A 22594-nucleotide genomic window follows, 5' to 3' on the forward strand; every position below is an offset into this window, starting at 1 on the left:
CTGTATTTTTTTTTTTTTTTAAAGTTATTTTTTTTGGGGGCATTTTCCATTTCTTTTGACAGGACAGTGGATAGAGTCTTGAAAGGGGGGAGAGAGAGAGTGGATGCGGAAAGGGCCACAGGCCGGATTCGAACCCGTGCCGCCGCGGTCAGGACCAAGCCTTAATACATGGACGCCCGCTCTACCAACTGAGCTAACCCAGGTGCCCATCACTCTGTATTTTAACATGTCATCAGTTTAATAATGTTTTAAACTTCAGAGAGAACTGTTGGATGTAGAATTTCAAATACAGCTGCTTAACTTGTGCAATGTGAATGATGTGGCTGACAAAGGTCAAGACAGCCAATCAATTCAAGTCCTTTTCCTCATACTGTGGCTGTTTAACTCTCCCACATTATTGACATTAACAACTCATGGAGTCCTAAAGGAAATCTCAATTCAACCAACAAATATTTATATTGTTGACTATGGTATATGTACAGAGCCCCATAGATCTCCTAGGAGAACATTTTTTATTAACTCTTTCCTCAAGTTAGTAACTCGTTCCCTCGAGTTAGTAACGAGTTACTTCATAGAGCACTTCTTTCAATCATTCCTGACAGTCCACACATTGCTGATCTACCCTAGATCCCCCTAGATGATGTGCTTTGGTAAAGTTGGAAAGATATTGACAGATTCAAACTTTAGGTTAGAAAGAGCCGTCGTTTGTGTTTTAACAACATTTTGGTTATGAGTTATTGATCCAGGAAGTTTGAATCTGTCAATATCTTTACAACTTTACCGAAGTACATCATCTAGGGGGATCTAGGGTAGATCTGCAATGTGTGGACTGACAGGAATGATTGGAAGAAGTGCTCTATGAAGTAACTCGTTCCCTAGAGATACCTAACTTGAGGGAACCAGCTACTAACTTGAGGGCACGACTTAATAAAAAATTCTCCTTTGGGTCTAGGGGGGCTCCGTATATATGAGTCAGCATAGGAAGGTTTGTGGCCTTTTCACACTTTGTTTTGTTCGCTCAATTAATTCCCACAAGAGCGTTTGAATGTTACTCCCTTTATCTGACTAATTTTTAGCATTAAAAAGGACCTATTATGCTTTTCTGCATTTGTGCATATAAAAGGTCTGAAAAGTTACAAAGCCCAAAGTCCACGCCAAAGGGCTTTCCCTGAAATGCCTCGCTTGAAGTCCCACCTTTTCTTCCGTAACGTGGTGATGTCACCAAGTAAAACATTTGCATAATACCTGCCTAATGGCTGGGGGCAGGAGACAGACAGAGGGTGAAAGGAGGTGCTGCAGTACAGCCGGTATGAGAAAAATAATTTGTTTTTTGAACATTAAAGCATGTAAACATGTTCTAGTAGAAACCCAAAATACAAGTATGCACCTGAAAATAAGCATAACAGGTCCTCTTTAAATAGGTTGGAAAAAGTTAAGAGCTTTAGCTTTAGAGCTTTATTCATTCCCTTACATTTTGATGCATTATATATATTTAAATTCAACTTAATTGCAATGACTTGATGGACAACAGCAAGTTTACCTCCATGTATTATTCTCTTCAACTGTGGATTGGCAATTTTATGGAAAAATATGCTTGTCAAACAACAAAGATGTTACAAACCACATTGTTGTTATTCACCTCTGAATTTAAATGCTGCCAAAATACCATCTGTTTAAACTGAGTAGCCTGGGATTATATACATTTGCCCTCTGTCCACAGGCTTATCCAGCAATGGCTTACAACAGTCTAGACTCACTTGACTACATGTTGCGACACCTCATCAATGTGGACTTTTAAATTCAACAGACATACAGTCAATAACAGACTCACAGTTTTCCATTTTCATATCACTTTGCCTTTTATCAAAAAAAAACAAACATTGACGCTGTCTACATCACAGACAAGAATCATCAATATTCTGTTTTAAACAATTTTGCCATGAACAGAATGAACCCCATGCCCATCCCCTCCCCTGGAGCAAACTCCTCTATACACAGTATACTTTACATACCTATAGTTCCTGTTCAGTCTTTTTGCATTTTACATTATTATCAAAGTAGTATCAATAGCTTTAAAATACATACAATGCCCTTTCCATTGTAATTATAGTCGCTCTCCTGATTGTACGTACAGTATCATTTCCCACAGTTAGAGTCTGGTGAGCAATTTATGTGCCTCATTGTCACAAAATATTCTTAAGAGACAACACAAGTCTCTGCGTTTCATTAAACCAAAACACTTGGCAGAATTCTGATGAATTATAGGTGAGAAGCATTTCCATATGACCGCCGCATGTCATGAGAACGGAAACACTGCAGAGAGCCTCAGGCTGTTACACGATACATTAAATGATATTTACCCGAATCCACGCGTTCCTCCTATTTGACGTCAGTAATATCCTGAACCCTTCTCAGACTCTCCAAGGGGCTTTACTACCAACTGTTACGTCTGCCCAGAACTGAGATTATGAGGTACAGTCAGAGAATCTCAGTAATCCCCAATTAGAAGAGGAATAACAAAGAGATTAGAAAAGATCACTTAAACAAAAAGAGTAACACAAGTTATAAAGTGGAACTAGTCCGTGTGGTTGTATGGACTTGTTATACATGAGTTTGGCAATAAAGTTCTCAGTACTGAGCACAAACTGTTGGCAGTAGTGGGCTGTGCTCAATCAATGTACATTTGTTTTAATGTCATAGGATTAAAAACAGTGACTGATAGGTGCCGGACGAATTTGTAAAAAATTAAACTTTGTATTATTTTGTTGTCACAGGTCTCAAGTGTGAAGCTCAGAGATCACCATACACATAATACTTTGGCACCAGAAACGCGTCCTTTGCGAACATCTCAAATTAAATACTAAAGAAATGTATGGAAGACTTTCCAGGAGCTGGTTTGAATTTCTATCAATCCAAACATAACTGAATAATGAGCAGACACCAGTAATCAAAGCCAGGCACTTGAGTGTCCTCTCAGATGTGAGCAGAGAGCTGCTGGGTCAGAGTAAGTATCTATCACCTACAGGATTTAAACACTCAAATTAGTTTTTATGTGTATCAGCGTGCAAGTGCAGTTAAGCATTTAATATCTGCCAAAGGGTCAAAATTATTTGGTTAGTGAAATAAAAACTCAATCTAAATGTGGGAAAAGCTACCAGTATCAAAAATACATCAAGAAAGCCTTCTTCGTTTGTACCCTGTATACACACAGCCAGAGCCCTGGATTCAAAGAGTTTGGTCCCTGCAGCACCATATCCATTTTTTTGTTGGTATACCAACACATCCTGATTCAATGTACAGTATCACTAATAATGTCACAACATGGCCAAACTCTCCACCAAACGCATGACCAAATGCTCTGGATCCAGTACGCAACCAGTCATAAACTAGAATTCACACTACCTTAAGAAAAACACTTAACTTATTTTTTGGCCCAGTGGCTGCCCAAGAGAAAAAGTGTTTTTTTTTCTTTTTAAATCAGCTCGATGACTGATTTTGTGTGTTTACTCTTTGAAAATGATCTTTATATTAGACTTTTGAATTGTCAGACTTTTTTTGGCAATTGGTTCGAAAGCAGCAGCATGTTATCAATGGAATAAATGAGAAAGTAATGAGCAGGAATGGCACTGTCTCGTAGTTTCAACCGAGTCCTGTGTTTGAGTGTAAAGAGAAAAAGAGAGTAAAGTAGCACTATTCACACCTTCTGGGAACTGAATTAGACTGTTGTCAGGCTATTAAATAGGGGTTATCAGTCGCCATAAGCCACATAGATGTGGGTCAGTAGGGGCCTACTACAACCACTAGTAGGTTTTATCATCTATTCACATGGTAGATCACCAAAAAAAGGTATAAAAGAACGACAGCAACCTCTAGTGACCGTAGTAATTATGCCCGGAGCAGAACCGGCGTTCGTATCCCATGTGAAACCTGTTGTCTTTGTGTTCATAATTATTTTAACACAAAACACTGTGTTTTTCACTAAACTTAAAGGTACCGTTTGTAACTTCTTACACGTATAAATCACCCGGGTCGGTGTCCCATGCGCGCGCTCACTTATGCGTCCTGGCATATCGCATATGCGCGCTCACGTGTGGCTACGCTGTTCAGACAAGACTCCAACACAAACTATACGGAAGCAACAAAACTGCAAAGTTATATCTAGTGAAGACCGTCTTGCGAAACAGCGTCTAACCACCAGTTCTTTGAAATCTCTCACCCGAGTGCGAGATTTCATTTGAGGCCTAGGCCCCTAATGACCCACTTCTATGGTGCTTATTGCGACTCATAACGCCTATTTAATGGCCTGATAACAGTCGAATCAGGTTACTGAATCCACGTCAAGATAATAAGAGCAATACACAAGCGTGTTAATACTATTTTAGCCACTAGTAGTGGAGAGAATCACCTTTTTTCATGATTGTTTTGGGCTTCAAAATATACTGCAAGTAAATTAGAGCATTTCATTTTCTGTCTAATATTGAATAAGAACTTATTTTATATACAAGACAATGGCAACTGTATTCATTTCTTCTTAGTGTAAAAACAGGGAAAGTCATTAAAAATATGATTTGACATTAAAATCTATACAATGTAGAATCCTCACGTACAAGGTGTATTTGTTACATATTGTACAGTGTCCACTAATAATCACACTGAACAAGTGTCTGTTTGGTAGTGGACAGGAGTAAAAAAGAAGGTGGGCCTGAAGTGTGAAACTATAGACAGAGAGAGATAGTCTTTTTTTTTTTTGCCAAACAGAAGAGCAAGGGAGTGCTTACATTGTGGCTGAAGTGTTAGGCACTGCAAAAAAATAATAAAACAAGATTTTTTTTTCTTCATGTTTCTGATAAACACAGTAAGGCAATTTGATTATGGCTGACTGATAGTGATATTAAGTGTCCGGTCTGTCTTCTGTAAAGTTCAACGTATTCACAATTTAGACTCAGGAGAGAAACAACACTTTTTTTTTTATCCCTTTTCACAACCCATTTTAAGATTATCTGTGTAAAAACAGCTACAATCAAAAATGAGGCACTTTATAAAAGAGTATATAGATATCTAGGCTATATAGTATTAATCATATGTATACTGTATATTTTATATACCATTGTAATGTGTCACTTTATATTAGAATTGTGTTATGCAAATGAGGAAACAGACTACAGTATGTACTATAGTTTCTGTCATTCTACTTGTATACTGTAGTATATACTATAGTATAATATACAGTTATAATAAAGCTCAGTTGCCAAAAAAAGTATTTACACTTGGACTTTTTTTTTTTATTACTTTTTTTGTGCTACACAGTAGTTCCGAATCAACTTTATATCTCAATTTTATACTGTTATTTATAGAATCATGTGAAGCTTTAAAATTTAAATAGAGAAAAAATATAGTTTATCATTTGTATGCTATATTCTTGCTAACAAATATGTACGACTTCATATGTGGGCTGTCATTAGGAACCGTAAGAAAATTATTAGAGCCGTAGAAGGGTCATAGAAGGGGGAGGGCTATGTTTCTATTTATTTATTTATTTTGGGAGGGTAGGGGAGCGTCTTTTAACTTTCTCTCATCCCAGATAAATTTTTTCCCCCATGAGATTTATTGTATTTTAAAAAAAATACAACATCACAAAGAGGCTTTCATTACCATATATAACACTGCAGCAGCTCTGAAAAAATACTCAAAAATAAAGAATGGCTAAAAGATCAACCGTTTTGCTATGTTTGCCAAAAACACATACATTATTCTGAGATATGTGGGGAGTGGGATTTTGCTTCTTCATAAAACTAAAAATAAGATTCAGCCCCCGCCCCACCCAAATAATTTCCATACAGTCCCTAAGCTATTTAAAAATGTTTTCTTTTCAAAACTGTATAATTCAGCTTCCCTCGCTAACAAGTCTGTTATCAGATCCTGATGTCCAGATGTCTGTCCTCGGCACATCTCAATGAGGACATTTACATACATACAATCTAATTATTGTCCTTACTGCATTTTTTAATCCAATTTGATTAAGCTCTTTACATGCATAGCAGAAGAATATTATGTTAATTTGGCCATTTTTATTCAATGTTGCATACTGTGATTATTGAATAAATGCATTGTTGTTTATCTATGCATCTGCTTAGAGTTGTTTCTGTTAAATGCAGTTACTGAATGTTTGAAGTGTTTGCATGTAAATATGGTCACTTGTATTTAAGTTTAAAAATAACTACATTTTGTTTTATTTCATAATGTAACATGGTGGAGAAATTATTTTCAAAAAGACAGAATATCCACTGAAATCGGTTAGATGATCAGTTAACTTTGCATTCAAACTTTGAACACTACCGTTAGAATTAATCCACCAATTATTATTCATAAAATACCACTGAGATGCATTGACTACTGGCACCATTTGAGAATCAGCCACAGGACGTGACAGGACATGTTTAGTTTGTGCATAATCAAAGCTGTGGCTGTGTCAACATGCACATCTAAAGCTTTAGGGATAAAACTCAATTCTGTACAGGAAAACACAGAATTACATTATGAAAATTTTGAAAGGATAAAAAGAAAGCCATTGTTCTCATCCCTCAACTACAACCTAAAGATCAGCTTCGAGTAGAACAGTGTGATGTCGACTGCAGTGTGAAAAGAAAATTATAATCCTATGATATCCTATTTAATGCACTTTAACACTCTTGTGGATTTCATAAAGATTGCATAAGATGTGGGGGGTTTTCACACAACCTTTTTCTTCTTGTGTGAAAAACTGACAGAAAACATAAATATCATATCTAAATTTCATTTGTATACCATAATTTCATTGCCAATTCCATAAACTGTACTTATACCTCAGAAATTAAGCATATTTTGAAGTCTGACAGTAGCACAAGAAAAGTGGTCATGAAGTAAAAAAGCTTTTTTGGGCAACTGCGTATAATAAATCAAATATGTTTACAGTGACAGTGTGTATGAGTGTATGAAACCTCTGCCCAACTGCATTTCCTTCCATTTTGAGTCTAAATGACACCTGATGATCATTGAACTTATTACATATGGACAAAAGATGATATATAAAAGCATAAACCTTGAGGATTCAGTTTAGGACCCAATAAATAAATAAATAAATAAACACGCAGCTGAGATTGATTAACAAGAGTTCGATAGATCGGCTCATGCACTGGTCACAAATTCTGGTCTTAAATTAAGATGCACAGATGGACATTTTTATTGCCGTAATGGCCACCTGAGAAGTCACGTATCAAATTGTCATCCTTTATCTACAGTATATTAAGTTAAGTGATGATCAAATGTCATTTTTGTTCAAAACAAGGCAAAAACAAAACGTTTCCCTTACCCTGTGAGTGTGTGTGCATGTGTGTGTGCGTGTGTTTGGCACACATTTGGTTGAAATAAAACAGCCGACGGGATGGGGATGAGTTTTCCAGGGTTTTCAGTGTTCAGTTCTGTTGTGGCAACAGTTCAGTCCGCCGACCGTCCCCTCACAGACTAAGTGAGTGTTGGAGATCAACAATCTGGAAGAAAAGAATCAAAAGCAGTGACGAATTGAAATCACACATCTACGAAAACATTTTTTTGTACAGTAATTGGTGTTTTTAAACCATTATTATAATTAACATATTACTAAACAGTAAATCTAATTTAAGTGTGTGGGAGAGATTGCAACCTCTCAATCCTCCCTTCCCAAGACTGCAGTAACGTAAGCCGCCGAGTGCAAAATCGCGGTAACGCTGTGGTATCTTTCAGGTTCTTCGCCTCATCTACTTTAGGAGCAACAGTGGCTGGCAGTACCACGATTCTGCACTCTGCGGCTCACGTTGCCGCAGTTTCACAAGCGTGTCGGAAAGGTGGCCTTCAGCAAACGTCAAAAACGCGAAAGGCTCTCTCTAGTGCCAGTGTTTGGTTTGTCTGTTCTGTGCTACTGTAGAAGCTTCGGTGAGAAATATTCGAAGGTATTCGAAGATTTGCGGAGCACCACAGTGGCAGGCTGACATTTCATTCCGTCTGTCTCCATCTCCCCCATTTCAGTGAACGGGACAGCGCTGCTGCCGCACTACTGTACACACAAGCACCTCTACACACAACAAACCGCAATATCCGTCTGAGAATAACTTATAATAATTCATGTTAATTATGAATAATGAATAATGTTCTGAGATTATTCCTTATTTCATGGGCTATTCTTGGATTTATACATTATTATAACATACTTATATATAATTATTTTTAAAAAAGAAGCTTTCGAATAGTGATGGAGGTCGAACAACATGGCAACGGTCAAAGCTTCGAAGCATTCGGTTCAGCCCTAATAGTTATTAATATTATATTCAGCTTCTGCTAATAGATCCCCCTAAATCCTACACATTGGCCCTTTAAATCTCCTCACATAAAACTTTACACAAGGTAGAGAACCAGTTACATGATTAATCAGATAAATTTTCTATTCGACTAATTGATTAACAAACTAATAATTTCAGTTCTAATGACATTGCATTTTGAATAAAAAAAGCATCACTTTGAATGAAAATTTGCCCGTCATCGACTTATTTTCTAATGAATAATCGATGACAAAAATAATTAGTTGCAATCCAAATTTTCAGCATTTTTATTTAATCTGCAGATTATTTGATTAATTCAGTTATTTATTGTTTGATCTATAAAATGCCAGAAAATAGCGATATCCGTGTGAGAATAACTAATAATAATTAATGCCAAATATGAATAATGAATAATGTTGTGGGATTATTTCTTATTTTATGGGCTATCCTGGGATTTATACATTAATATTACATACTTATATATATATTAAAAAAAGGTCGGAGCTTTGAAGCATTCGGGTTATTAATATTATATTCCACTTCTGCTAATAGATCCCCCTAAATCTTACACATTGGCCCTTTAAGTCTCCCCACACAAAACGTTACAGGAGGTAAGGCAGTTTAGACTAGATTATATATTCTTCAAAGCATATTGCTTTTGAGCTCCTGCTGACTGCTTGGGTAAATGGGTGATATCTTTCTAAAAAGGATTTTCTGATTGGCGTCTCCTGCACACTGTTGCAGATGTCAATGTTAAATTATGTGACTTGTGTCAGACTTATCAGTTCCAGGGATTCTGACCTGTTTCTTCTTTTTAAAGAGCCACCTAAACAAACAAACACTGCTCCGGCTCTGATCACGTCGGCAAAAAAAGTCAGTAGCAAGCAAATATTCTCTTGAGGTCTACAGAAGAGTAGAATTGCCTTATAAAATAACTTTAATAAAGAATAACCATAGTTTGTACATGAAGGGAAGTTCAGACACAAGTGTTAAATCAACCTGTTGTTTGAGTTTCTCTGACCACTTGCTCCATCCACTTTCACAGTCAAATGATTGTCTGCAACCTCAACACTATGTTTTAAATTGCTGCTGTGTAAAAAGGTAGACTGTAGAGTTTCACTGGATTGTAATGTGACGAAGCCAAACTGGATCCGCAGTGTTGTTCTCTAACAACTGCTCATATTGCTGTACGTGGATCAATTAAGGATAATTAACCATTTACTGTATAAATGTCAGACAACCTAGAGGATTTAAGACTTTGCAACTTGCCCAGACAATAAAGTGCATCAGTAGAGCTGAGAAGTCACATGAAAACTTACACTTTGCTCATAATGCAGAAAACAAGGTTCACAAATTAACATCTGAATCTAATTCTGGTGTTTTAATAAACATTTTATTTGAGCGTCTAATTAAAATAAAGTAATTAAAACAGGTGAAGTAATGTGTATTAGCTACATTATTTGAATATTAATTGGACATTTGTTTACTTGAGCTTTTATATGCTGCAGTACAGCCGCCGTCCTCCCAACATCCAGGCTTCATATATTGAGTTCCATAATTAGAATATGGCTGCAGTTAATGAAAGCACACTGTTTGTAGCTCATAAGAGGGGAGGCACATTCAATCATTAATTGCAGTGTGAAAAATGACATGAAAGAGTAATTTACAGAATATTCACAGAGCCGTCTGTGCATGTTAAATGCATAAATAAACTATCCCCAATTTAAATAATTAGGCAATTATTATGATTGCACATGTACACATAGAGATTGAACAGCATTGGATAAATCAATCATGCAAATGTTGTAGCTGCTTAGAATAAATAAGCTGCACAAGTTGTTTGTTCCATTTAGTACCCTCATTAATATTTATATTTACCTGTCTATTTACATTTTAAGCATACTGCCTCGTGCAGCTTTTATTTCTCGACAGATAAAAGCAATGGATCTCTCATAAACCTCAGCATTCATCCATCAAAAAGGCATTTTACATTAACCATTAAATAACTGTCATCGGTGCAATGTGAGGGAAACCTCCGAGCCGCCATGTGAGATCCTGCAGCCGATGGCACACCCACACATGAACATAAACACCTGGCCCGCGTTCTCGCCCCTCTACCTCCGTTTATGTGAAATGGCTCATTACCAGCAGACAAATCAATTGGCTTTGCGCTCTGAACACCCACTTGTGATAATAAGAGACTCTACAGACAACCCACAGCCTAGAAACACAGTGCTGCCCTCCAGCTCGAAGCAAAGGTACACATCAGGAAAAGCAGTGACTAAGAGCCAGACAGCAGTTTGTCTGTGAATTATGCACATCACATAAAAAGCTCACATCCAGCTGGACAACCAGGAATTATGTCATCTTCCCTTTCACCTGTTTTGAAATATTACTTTCACATTCACTTGTTTTAAAAAAAAAAATGACAATCTGAATTTTTTTGTCGATCGACTAATCAACTAATAATTTTAGGGCTAATGACATTGCTCTAATGACACAAGAAAAAAAGCATAATTTTGACACTTGATTTGCAATGATTAAATAAAAATGCTGAAAATTAGGGCTGCGACTAACAATTCAATCATTATTAATCTGCAGATTATTTTCTTGATTGATCGATTAACCGGTGTTGGGACCTCACCAGATCTTTTGGAACAAAGAGTGGCCTGCAAGGCCAGGAGCCTTAAAACAGGCCTACATGTAAAAAGAAAAGCATGAACAAAGGGACAAAGACTAACCACCAGTTCTTTGAAATCTCTCACCCGAGTGCGAGATTTCATTTGAATCCAAATCCTGATCTCCCATTGGATGAGGCTCACAGGAACTGTGGGGAAGTTTCCAATGACACGCCCACATTCTCACCGGAGATATAAGCAGAGCGCACGTACAAGGACGCACCTTTCCATTGCAACTTTGTTTGCTACAGGAGGCACAAACATTTCAACTTTCCCCTTTAAACCTAGGCACAGTTCCGGACCTCGCTGGACGAGTTAAGTTACTGTTCATGTTCAACGAACATTTGAATCCCAGATCTCTGCACAATCAGTGATCTTATCTACCTGCAGAAGGAAGAAATGGACCCCCGTTCTTCACAAAGGAGAAGATGACCGCCTTTTTCCTTCAACTGAGTCGACTCTGGCTGCTTTCCCTCCTCTGCCACACGGAGAATCAGCCCTGCCGTTCCCCCGCTGATGAGCGTGACAACAGCCCATTATTGCCCGAGCTTGTGGAACGCCGCCGGACCAATCAAAGGACGAAACACACCGTAATCGCTTAGAAGAAGCGTTCCAAGTTAAGAGGCTTCTGTCTGGGCAGAGACAAGCTTAATCGTGTGTCACAATAAGTTTATGTGCTGTTATTGTGTTGAATTTACAGACCGCAGGGCGACCTGGTAGCTCAGTTGGTAGAGCGGGCGCCCATTAGGCTGTGTCCTAACCGCGGCAGGCCTGGGTTCGAATCCAAACTGCAGCCCTTTCCGCATGTCACCTCCCTCTCTTTCCCCCTTCTAGACTATCCACTATCCTATAAATAAAGGCTTAAAAATGCCAAAAAAATAATTTAAGAACACGGACCGCAGAGTTCGCTTGCTTACTGCTTGCTTTGTTTACCGTTGTTAACCTGTTTTCTTTGTGTTAGTTTCTGCCACCATGGGTAAGATCGGTAGCTGTATTTTATCAGTTAAAAGACCAATGCACGGCCGAGTTCGCCTGCCGGGCTTCTGAGTGGTAATCATACAGTTACTACGTCTTTTCTGCAGCAGTTAGGATTTATTTTTGCTGCACTCTGAGCGCGCCTTTCTTTTCTCTCTCTTCCTCTAACCCACACACACACCCGCGCACACACATACCCATTTACTGACAACGTGGAGACCACGTTCTTCATTGTGCTTTGCCTTTAACTTTTGCGGTCTCGTCCGCCACTAAGAACAACCCCTCACGTAACGTAACCGCTTGCATGGTCACATCCACCTCGTGCTTCCTCTTGTTCCACACACACACACACACACACACACACACACACACTTTAAGATGAGATTTACTGTAGCACTTACCTTGACCATCCTTTCTACTGTTCTGGTGTGCTCTCAGTTCTTCTGATTTATAGAAATCAATACTGGCATAAGTGTTGAGGCTGGAGCTAGCACTGCTGCCCATGGTGCTTCCTCCAATGTTGTAGGCGGCAGAGGCATGCTCCGCTCCGGCTTGAGGGCTCTCCTTAATGGCCAGGTCAAGGTCAATATAGTTAAGGCCTTGTTCAGCAGATGAGGTGGAGGCTTGTGGCGGAGGTGTGGCAGATAAACTAGCCTGCCTGTTCTCCCACAGCGAGCAATCCAAACCATGCCGTTGGCTCACAGCCTGGCTGCCCTCCGGGAAGGTGGAGGTAGAAGAGGGTGGATGGCGCGATAGGGAGGGAGGCGAGTTAAAAGTCTCTGAGCGGTGGCTCTGCCGTCCCTGCGGGTCACCTCGGACCGGTCTGCCGCTCCGCTCAGGAGACTGGAAGGTCTTGACTGGGGAGAAACCCAAGCCCGTGTCCTGCTCTATGGACGAGGGTTGACCAGAGTGGACAGCAGGTCTTGCTGAAATGCTGGGATCTGAACCTTTGCTGTCCATAAATGGAGTAGAAGCGTCTGTTGGCATTGCTGCCATCTTTACTTTTGTTCTGTACCCGGCGTTGCCCTCTGCTGCCAGAGGAGAGGACGTGCTGTGTTCGTGCCGGGGCTTGGGTGCAACAGCTGGTGGGCCCTGTGGGGTGCTGAATGTGGATCTAACAGGAGTCAGGGGCGTTGAGGACTTCCCTAAGTCCATGCTGATGTATTCGGCGGAGGAGGACAACGGAGCAGAGAAGCTGCGGGGAAGGTTGGCGGGGTTATCGTGGCAGAGAAGTGGCTGATTCGAAGGCCGGAGGGTTCCGTGGATCACAGCTTCCCCACGTTCAGACCCCGAACGTCGTCCTCCGCCGTACTTATTGTCATCCTTGAACACAATACTGACATACTCACCGACGTTTTGAGAAACTGACGGCAGCAGATTCTCCTTCACCCTGGGCAGAGTGTTTGCTTTAGTGATGTCTGAAGACACACTGAGGGGACGACCCCTCCTTTGTTGCTTTGGGCTCTTACTGCTCAACCCACGTTTTTGATGTTGGCGCCCATCTTTTGTGCATGCTCCCACAAACTTGTACTCTGCTCCAGTTCTTACCAAACTCAACCCTCTCCCTGCCGATATGGACTTGTCTTCCAGGCTCTCGCTGCTGGCTGAGCTTGAGGAGAAGGAAGAGGAAGACATGGAGAGTTGACAGCCTCCTGCAGAGCCCGCTGCAATTTTGTTTCTCTTGCTGTATCCCACTCCCCCTCCCCTTCCAGCGCCATCATGCCCACTGCTGTCCTTTTTTCCTTCCCCTTTGTTTAAGTCCTCCTCAAAGCGAGTGTAGAGAGTATGCTGATAAGCTCTTGGCAGGGAGAAGTAGGAGTTGAACATTTTTGGTTGCAGTTGGTGCTGTTCGGTGTGGGAAGGTGGCGTGCTGCAGGCGGAGCGGCTGCAGACAGGCGAGATGTTCATGTAGTCGCTGGCAGCCTGGCTCTCCATGCTGGCCCTGCTGTCCCACATGCCCAGTCCGTGCAGATCTGTGGAGCTGCTGCTGTTGGGAGACATGACCATGTAGCCCTCTGTGCTGGGCTGGCGGATGTGCTGAGGGGGGGACACGCTGTTGTTGGGGGTCATGGCCATATACTCATCATCTGCCCTAGGTTTAGCACTGATGTCGGGCATACCTATCGAGAGAGAGAGTGAAGCAGGAGGAGACGTGACCCCAGGCAACATCGACATGTAGCCACTATCCACGGTGGCTCCACCTTCCGCTTCTCGCCTGCTTTTGTCAACCCGCTTCCTGTTTTTCCCGACTGCTTCAAGCTGCCCACCCCCAACTGCTAAACCCCCTGAGCCAGCTCTCTCTCGGTTAGCACTCTGCGACATGATGGCATACTCTTCATCGTCTTCATCATCTTCATCTTTCCTATGTGGGGTCAGTCGTTCATGGGCTGCCAAAGGCAGGGAAGCCCTCTTACTTAACAGTCTGCGTTCTGCCTCAGATTCCCTACTGGATGAGCGGCGCAGAATCCGCCTGCCTTTTGAGCGATGATGGGAGCCGAGGAGACCCTCTCGCTGTCCCATCACTATGTAGCTGGAAGAGCCCTCTCCGTGTACGTGATGTCCTGACAGACTTGGTACGAGTAGAGAGTGCTCCCCAGGACTGGAGCCGTATTCATCTGAGGAGCCATAGTCGCTCGGTGAACCTGAAACAGAAACTCTCTGAGAAACACGGGGGTAGGAGCAGATCGTCATGCCCCCCACTGCTGCCCCCACTAGGCCGCACTCTGAGCCGTGACCAGAGCTGGAGGACAGACTCGGCGCCGGAGAGGGAGCAGGGTTAGGCGTGTAACGTGCAAGGCTGAGGGTAATCTTAGCAGGAGTCGGGGCCCTGGTGGGCTTGGGCCTCAGTGTCGGCGTAGTTGAGCAGGAACCGTTAAGGCTTGGGCTGGAGCTGGCCCATGTCCCTTTGGCGCTTGCTCCGCCCTCCTCCGACCTGGCCCCAATGCTGGCAGTCCGAGCCCTCGGGAACCCGTGGCGCGACGTAGGTGACGTGCTCGTGCTGCTGCCTCCTGTTCCGGGGGTCTCTGTGCGGGCTCGTCTGGAGAAGCCCACCTGGCTTGGCGGCAGATTTGGATGATGCCGACGGCTCGGGACACTGATGGGGTTTGAGGCAGTACCGCCTCCACACGACGTCCCCACAGACTGAGACTTACTGCGCTGACGGAACTCCTCGCTCAGGGCCTTCATGGCCTCCAGCAGGGTCTCGTGCATGTTCTGGGCCACCACGGAGTCATCCACCTGCATCCAGAACTCTCCGGGGCCGGTGATCGCCGAGCGGCCCACCTCGATGAAGAAAAAGTTCTCTGAGTGGCCACACCTGCGAACATTCATCAGCTGCAACACCACAGACGCCACATCAGAGTTGAGTTTGACAAAGTTGACTGTCTTGTCGGTTAGGCACAGCCGGTAGATGCCCACTAAGTTCCTGGCATGTCCAAGACCTTTAGGCCAAACCTTGACCTGCCACACTTCTTTGAAGGTTGGAACCGGAGACGGAGAGCTACACTCTCCACTACTGCCATAGTCTTCAGGGGTTTTACCTAGAAGAACAATCAAGAACAAATAAATTAGCAATTAAGGCATTAGATGACTAAACATATCAAACATACATTCATACTGGGAACACCCTACATTTACATAAAACACATAACCTGTTGAAATATTGACCAAAGCCAAAATGACAAACACTAATATGTAATATCCATCATTACTAAATTGCTACATGCAATCCCTAGTCAAAGCAACGACAGAGCTGCAGCTAATACATCACCATCACTTTTAAGCTACAGCTCTATAATTAATTAAAACAGCAGTGGGTAGAAATGGAGCAAATATTATTTAAAAAAGTTGTTTTTATAAAACGGTCACTATATCCTGACAGTAGTGCATGAGACAGGTAATCTGAAAAGAATCATGTGCCTCTGTGTCCTCCGGTGCTCCTAATGGCATCTGCAAGATTTCACAGACTGGAGGAAAACAACCAATCAGAGCCGAGCTGAGGCCTGTACTACGAAGCGAGTTCAACATACCCAGGGTATGTTCTCATTATCTGGCTTAACTAACCCTAACAAACGAGATCCCGCTAAACAGTCCTACGACGGTGGTTATCAACTCGGTAAATCAACCCAGAGTTTCTCAATCTGGCTGTGAGCGTGTTCACATGAACGGGGCGGGGTTTGTAGCATATGACCAATCACAAACATGGACAAGTCCACAGACTTGCAGACAGACAAGCAGAGCGGCACATTTTACGAAGGAGGAGCAATATTAGACAAATACGAAGTACTTAAATACACATACCAAACTAAAATTAGCACAGTTGAAGCTGCCAAATGAAGGAAGGACAGCTGGCAAAAGAAAAAACTCCCGATGTGTGAATGCGTAAATTAACAGACTTATTAATTTAACAGAATACTCAAAAGTCAGATATAGTCTTCTAGATATAAATAGCTTTTAGAAGTGTAATGGATGAATGGATTACACTTCATTATGCCCATTAACAAAAATGTGGCGTGTATGACTATTTCAGCCTTCTTTCAGCTGCGTCCCCATCTCCAGTGGTGTGAAAGTAAAAAATAAATATAAAAATATAATTAAAAGCGGTAAACATCCACAGCATAAATCCAGCTGTCCTTCCTGCATTTGTCGATTTAAACTGTGTTGTTTTTAGTCTGGATTATGTCTGTAACTTCTTCATATGTGTGTAATATCATACGATCTGCGCACGACCTCTGATTGGTCAGTAGGCGGTGCTTTTATACGAGTTGATCTATTATCTGGAACATAACCTGCTCTGGAGCAGGTTAGCTGTTCAGCATGAGTTACCATGGCGATCTACTCCTGTAAGAAGTGAACCACCTTCATAGGATGGAAATCCCAGAGTTAACCCTAAAGTTACCTCGCTAACGCCAAATCCTGCTTCGTAGTACAGCCCTCTGGAGCCTACCGTCTCTGAGCAGCTGTCAATCACTCGCGAACTCAGATCAAATGGTCAAACTAGGCAGCGCTGATCAAATATGAATCAATATTCTGTTACCGTTTGACCGTTTGATGGGAGTTCGCGAGTGATTGACGGCTGCCTCCATTGAATGAACAGCCAATAGGAACTCTGAAATGACCTATGATTGGCCAAACTCTCTCGTTACGGGCTAGATTTTCTTAAAGCCTGAAAACAGAGCCATGAGGAGGTGCAAAAGTTTTCTCTATGAACACTTGAATTACAATATGCTGAAATGTAAAAAAATTTCCCAACAATGCCAAAAATATTCTGCCTATTGCAGCTTTAATTAAGGCATAGAATACATTACTGAAGGGCAGCATGCTTCATCGTGAAATAATGCATCAGTTCAATGCCAATGACATAAATAACAACATTACATATTTTTTTTCTGGCCACACAGTCACTGTTATCTTCACTGAATGGTTTCTCCCATCCTCAAGAAATATATTTAATTTATTAGTAGTCCTCACTGGAATCACTACAACCTGATACTGTATATCAATGCGTTTCAATCTCCATTTGTGCGTCCCTATGCACATTATGAACAGTCAAATTAAATTACGAGCAGTGTTTTAATGCTGCTATCCCTGAGACATATAATCTCAACAAAATGGGGGTCTGTACTCTTATGTGTGTCTATTCGGGGTTCCCAAACATGACAGAATTAAAGCTGGGCAAGCCCATCACCCTCAGTCTAAATGCAAAGGGAGGGTTGTGTTCAGCTCCAGCTCCAGCATAAGGATAATAACAACGTAAACAAGAGAATAACCAACAGAAACACATTTTTCCAGCGAGGGCGCACTGACGATGGCATCTCCTCCCTGCCAGCAGCACCGTGTAACACAAATGTAGGTTAGGCGAACGGCAGTCAGAGAGAGAGCTGTGCAGAAAAACAAAAACACAGCGGAGTGCACCGCGATAGGCTACTACTATATGATGCATCCCTTGGATGGTTGCTATATGCCCACTGCGCCATACAGAAACACGCCGTCGCAAGGAAACGGGAAGCATTTCAGCCAGAAAAGACCAATATATGATTACACATAGACGCTATTTAATGCATCTAATTACATTTTGCTGACAGAAAAAGACCCGCAGCTTGTAACTGTATTAACGCGTATTGAGATTGTGCAGCACAAACACAGCACATGCCGCCCATAGCGTGTTTGTCTACCCCGATCACTCGGATCCACCTGCTTCTTGGATCAACAACACACAATTTAGATTTATTCTAATTAAATAGCTAAACTAGAGCTGCTCCAAACAATTGTGATAATGAACAATCAGGACTGGCCGAGCCAAACAGTGTATGGAGAACAAACAGCCTAGAGCAGGATAGGCCTGATGCAGAAACAGACAAATCACATCCCACTTGTTCATATCTTACAGTCGCACTGGAGGTCCAGCATCGCCTGGTACCACTCGTTCTGGACCTCCTCGCTGTCTGCAGCGATGGCAAAGCTCTCGCTGCGGGTATAAAGGACTATCATGTGCTTGTTCTTGGAATCTGCCCGCTTGTTGATGTTGAAGCAAGTCTCCAGGTTCAGGACTTTTTTGGGCACAGGTGATTTACTGCGGAATTTCTTCTCGTTCTCGTAATACTCGAGTCGAGCGGGACCATGCTCCGAGGCCGCCCTCAGCACGAAGAAGCGCCGGTGCATTGATTTATGCTTGCGGAGATAGCCGCTCTTCTGTACGTCTTCATAGTTCTGCGGCTCGGCTGCTTGGTTCTCCATGGCCAAGGAGGGGGGAGAAAATATTACCAATAATCTCAGAAAAAAAAGCCCATGTATGCTCTTCGTTAATCCATTGCGACTACATCCCTCGTCCCCCCCACCACCACATTGAAGTGTCCAGCTTGTGTGCGAGGAACGCTCAGGATGGGAGAATCATCCAGACCATGTTGCGGATCTGGTATCATAGATATAGATACTGTGTGTGAGTCCAGCAGCTGCAGGAGGATCCGCGCACCCAGCGTGCACAGCGTGCCGGCCACCGCTGCTTGTCCTGCAGCCCAGCCCAGCCCAGCCCAGTCCAACCACGGTGCAGCTCGTCTCCTCCACCTGTCTGAGGTTGGCCACAGTCAGTCTATGCCCACCACTGTCAAGCTGGAGGGGAATAAAAACACAACTTCCGGCGAAGAATTTCAAAATAAAAGTCACAATCCATTCTTGTTAGGCGATTACTGTCCTCTAACCCAACACTTTTTGGATCTGTAATTCAACTTTGGTATGTATATTTTGTGAGCTTTATTTTTTGTTGAATACATATGTAATATGGACAGTTGCCTCTTCTACAATACAGATTATTTTAATGTAGAAATGATTTCCAGAAAGTGTGAATTTCCATGTTACTGGTGCTGGATTTCATTTTGAGCATATCATCAATTACAGTAGATTGTGGTGGTTGCATGTTCAACACAACCTCCTCTCCATGCCAAACAGGTAGAGCCAGAGCAACACAACCTCCTCTCCACGCCAAACAGATAGAGCCAGAGCAACATGACCTCCTCTCCACACCATATAGATAGAGCCAGAGCAACACGACCTCCTCTCCACGCCAGATAAATAGAGCCAGAGCAACACAACCTTCTCTCCACGCCAGATAGATAGAGCCAGAGCAACACAACCTCCTGTCCACAATGGAACCTTGAGAGAGGACCAGCTTTTTGTTTTTAATTCACAGTTGCCTAGTAATGTAAACGTAAGTTACTCGTGCCAATAAGCCCCCTTGGACTGATCTAATTTTTTAGAGAGGCTAGATCTCCAGGAGGATGGAGGTCCAGGTCTGTCATGTGGAATGAGGCACCACCAGCCAGAGAGGCAGAGAGACGTCACAGAACAGCTGATGGTCCAGCACAGAGAGGCCTGAGTAAAAGGAGAGAGAGAGGCACACAGCAGTGCTTGTGAGACATAAACAACAGAGGGTTATTGAGAGGCAGTGGCTTATAAATTAGTAATATTCTCATCGGCAGGACTACTCGGCTAAAATTATACATTGAGCCTGAGACCGACCCACCAGCTAACTAATTGAAAGTTAGGGCAAAAAGATGAGTTTTGAGTTTGGATTTAAAGATCTCCACAGATTCAGTCTGATATCTATAGGGAGGTTATTCCAGAAGAAAGGGGCTCGATAAGAAAAGGCCCTTTGGCCTGCTGACTTCTTTCTCACTCTGGGGATAGACAGGAGCCCTGTATTCTGAGAGCAGAGTGTCCTGATTGGGGTATAAGGTTTAAGTAGATCAGATTAGTAGGAAGGAGAGTGCCCATTTACAACTTTATAGGCGTAGCGTTATTGCATAGAGCAGAGTAATAATCAATCATTAATTGATATAAAAATATGTATCTATAATTAATAACCCAAAATGATTCATTATAAACCCATGAATTGTCATAAAAGGTGAAGGAAAGTGGTGACACTCGGCTTCAAATATCACACACAATTAGTTTTAATACCAGACTTTACTCAGGCGCCACCCAGTTTCATAAAAACAGGGACAAATTCACAATTTGATATTAATCAATTGAGTCTCATAATCTCAGGGTTGCTACAGAGTTTTTGGGCATAGTTATTTGAATTGTGTATATACACACAAAATCAAGTAACCAAGTTCTTTATAAAATGAAGTGTTTATTTTACTAACTAGAATACAATTGAATAAATGAGAAGACTAAAGGAAAAAGGAATAAAATGAATAAAGGATAATTAAAGGAATACAGGGAATGCACTGATGAACATTCATGGATATAAACAAATTAAATGTGACCAGGTCAATTCAGTGATTTATATCCTTCTGATTGGATTTTACACTTTCTTATCAACTAAATTTAGTTTTGATATTAGTGTACCATACATATAGGGCGGCTGTGGCTCAGAGGGTAGAGCAGGTTGTCCACCAATCGGAAGGTCGGTGGTTCGATCCCCGGCTGCTCCGGGTCACATGTCGATGTGTCCTTGAGCAAGACACTTAACCCCAAATTGCTCCCGGAGGCATAGCCATCGGTGTGTGAATGAGTATTTAGATTAAATCCTGATGGGCAAAGTTGGCACCTTAGTAGCCTCTGCCATCAGTGTATGAATGTGTGTGTGAATGGGTGAATACTGACATGTAGTGTAAAGCGCTTTAAGTGGTCGGAAGACTAGAAAAGCGCTATATAAGTCCAAGTCCATTTACCATTTACCATCCATATACCATAAACAGCAGAGAGTTTAAGAAGCACCAGGGAAGATTGAGAAGTAGTTTCATCTTATAAATTTAGGCGTGGTCTAATTCAGGTTTAGAATTTACAAATGAATTTCCTAATTCTTCTTGCATTTAACATTATACATTTTTGTAAACTGACCTTATTTATCAATCGACTATTAATGTGTTTATTAGTCTAGTCATCAAACTCTTTCTCTTCTGAAAATGCATCAATACATCAACCTCGCTGAGTAGGCTGATGTGGAAGGAGGTTGTGCTGTTTCGAGTAGAGTGGTGGCAGATTCTGTCTGGAACACAGCATTTTGGATCTGTTGGATTTAACAGTGCGACCCGGATTGAGTCGTTTCTCTCCCTCAATGGCTCTCTTTGGCGTCCTCGGCATCCTCGGATATGGTCAACTGGCAGGTCACCTTGATGCATTTTTCCATCTCCGTCTCTCTCTGTCTGGTGCAGCATCTCTGTGCTATTCTTCAGACCCCTCCCTCTCGTAGCTGGAGGGGTCACTCAGTTCAAAAGGTTCTTGACTTAAAGTCTTGTTTTAAAGTATCTTTTCTTCACACTGGCTGGTACCACCAGCACGTCGTGGATACAGTAGAGCTGTCTCAGCCCTCAGGGCAAAGCGGCAAGGCAACAGAGTAGCAAAAGAGGCAAGGCAGGTTCTTCAGCCATATTCAGGTAGGCTGGATGACGATCTCTCACTTGGTGTGAGGTGCTGGGCCTCCGGTCCTTAGGACAGCGAGCAGCCTGGGTCCAGCTCCAAGTGCAGAAGACCCCAAGAGCAGAAGAAGACGTAGACTAGCTAATGTCTCCTTCTTATCATTTGAGAAAGGGGTGGGGCGTTTAGTTGGCAGGAAACAGCATTCTCCTCCCATCTGAAAACTATACTGATTCTTTCAGTTAAACTTCTTTTGCAGATTAATACTAGTTAATTTGTTTCACATAATTAATTCTTCCATATTTGAAATCGGGGCTTAATCTAGTAGATAGACATCAAACACTCAGGACATAAACCACTGAATAAAACTTGAATTTGGATACACAAATTACACGACACAGATAAAACTTGTTATCGAAACATGTAGGTATACAAACATCACACAGACAGGCGTATACATGTTGATATATACATGCGCTTATTACACAGTAAATAAAGGGATAAGATATCAATTAGAATCTCTGCATCAGCCATGGATAAAGAAGACCTGATTTTAGCGATGTTGCGTAGGTGAAAGAAAGCGATCTTTGTGATGTCTTTAATGTGCTGATCAAAAGAAAGAGTTGAATTGAACACAACGCCAAGATTCACGATTTACGTGTCAGCTAAAACCCGTTTTGTAGCAGTAGAGACACTATCTAATGAAATGGAGGGTGTATCACAGTGGCTCAAAAATAATCATTTAACCTTGAA

The 22594-nt window shown here is 41.9% G+C and overlaps 1 protein-coding gene across 1 annotated transcript; it reads right to left on the reverse strand.

Moving 5' to 3' along the window:
• Positions 1–1833: 1833 nt before the first annotated feature.
• Positions 1834–19210, reverse strand: si:ch211-284e13.4 (insulin receptor substrate 1-B). The gene is made up of 3 exons (XM_037749322.1): positions 18370–19210; positions 12385–15522; positions 1834–7526 (listed from the first exon to the last, which is right to left on the reverse strand). The coding sequence occupies exons 1-3, from the start codon at positions 18716–18718 to the stop codon at positions 7519–7521; spliced, it is 3495 nt and encodes a 1164-aa protein (XP_037605250.1). The 5' UTR covers positions 18719–19210; the 3' UTR covers positions 1834–7518.
• Positions 19211–22594: the final 3384 nt, after the last annotated feature.

The sequence above is a fragment of the Sebastes umbrosus genome, chromosome 17 (genome assembly GCF_015220745.1).
Source record: "Sebastes umbrosus isolate fSebUmb1 chromosome 17, fSebUmb1.pri, whole genome shotgun sequence".
Lineage (NCBI taxonomy): Eukaryota > Metazoa > Chordata > Actinopteri > Perciformes > Sebastidae > Sebastes > Sebastes umbrosus.

What these genes read in the sequence shown, in the direction of transcription:
- si:ch211-284e13.4 (XM_037749322.1), bottom strand. Translation starts at nt 18,718, where the DNA reads ATGGAGAACCAAGCAGCCGAGCCGCAGAACTATGAAGACGTACAGAAG. An exon ending in GCTGGACCTCCAGTGCGACT is followed by an intron (nt 15,523 to 18,369) that starts GTAAGATATGAA and finishes TTGTTCTTCTAG; the next exon opens with GTAAAACCCCTGAAGACTAT.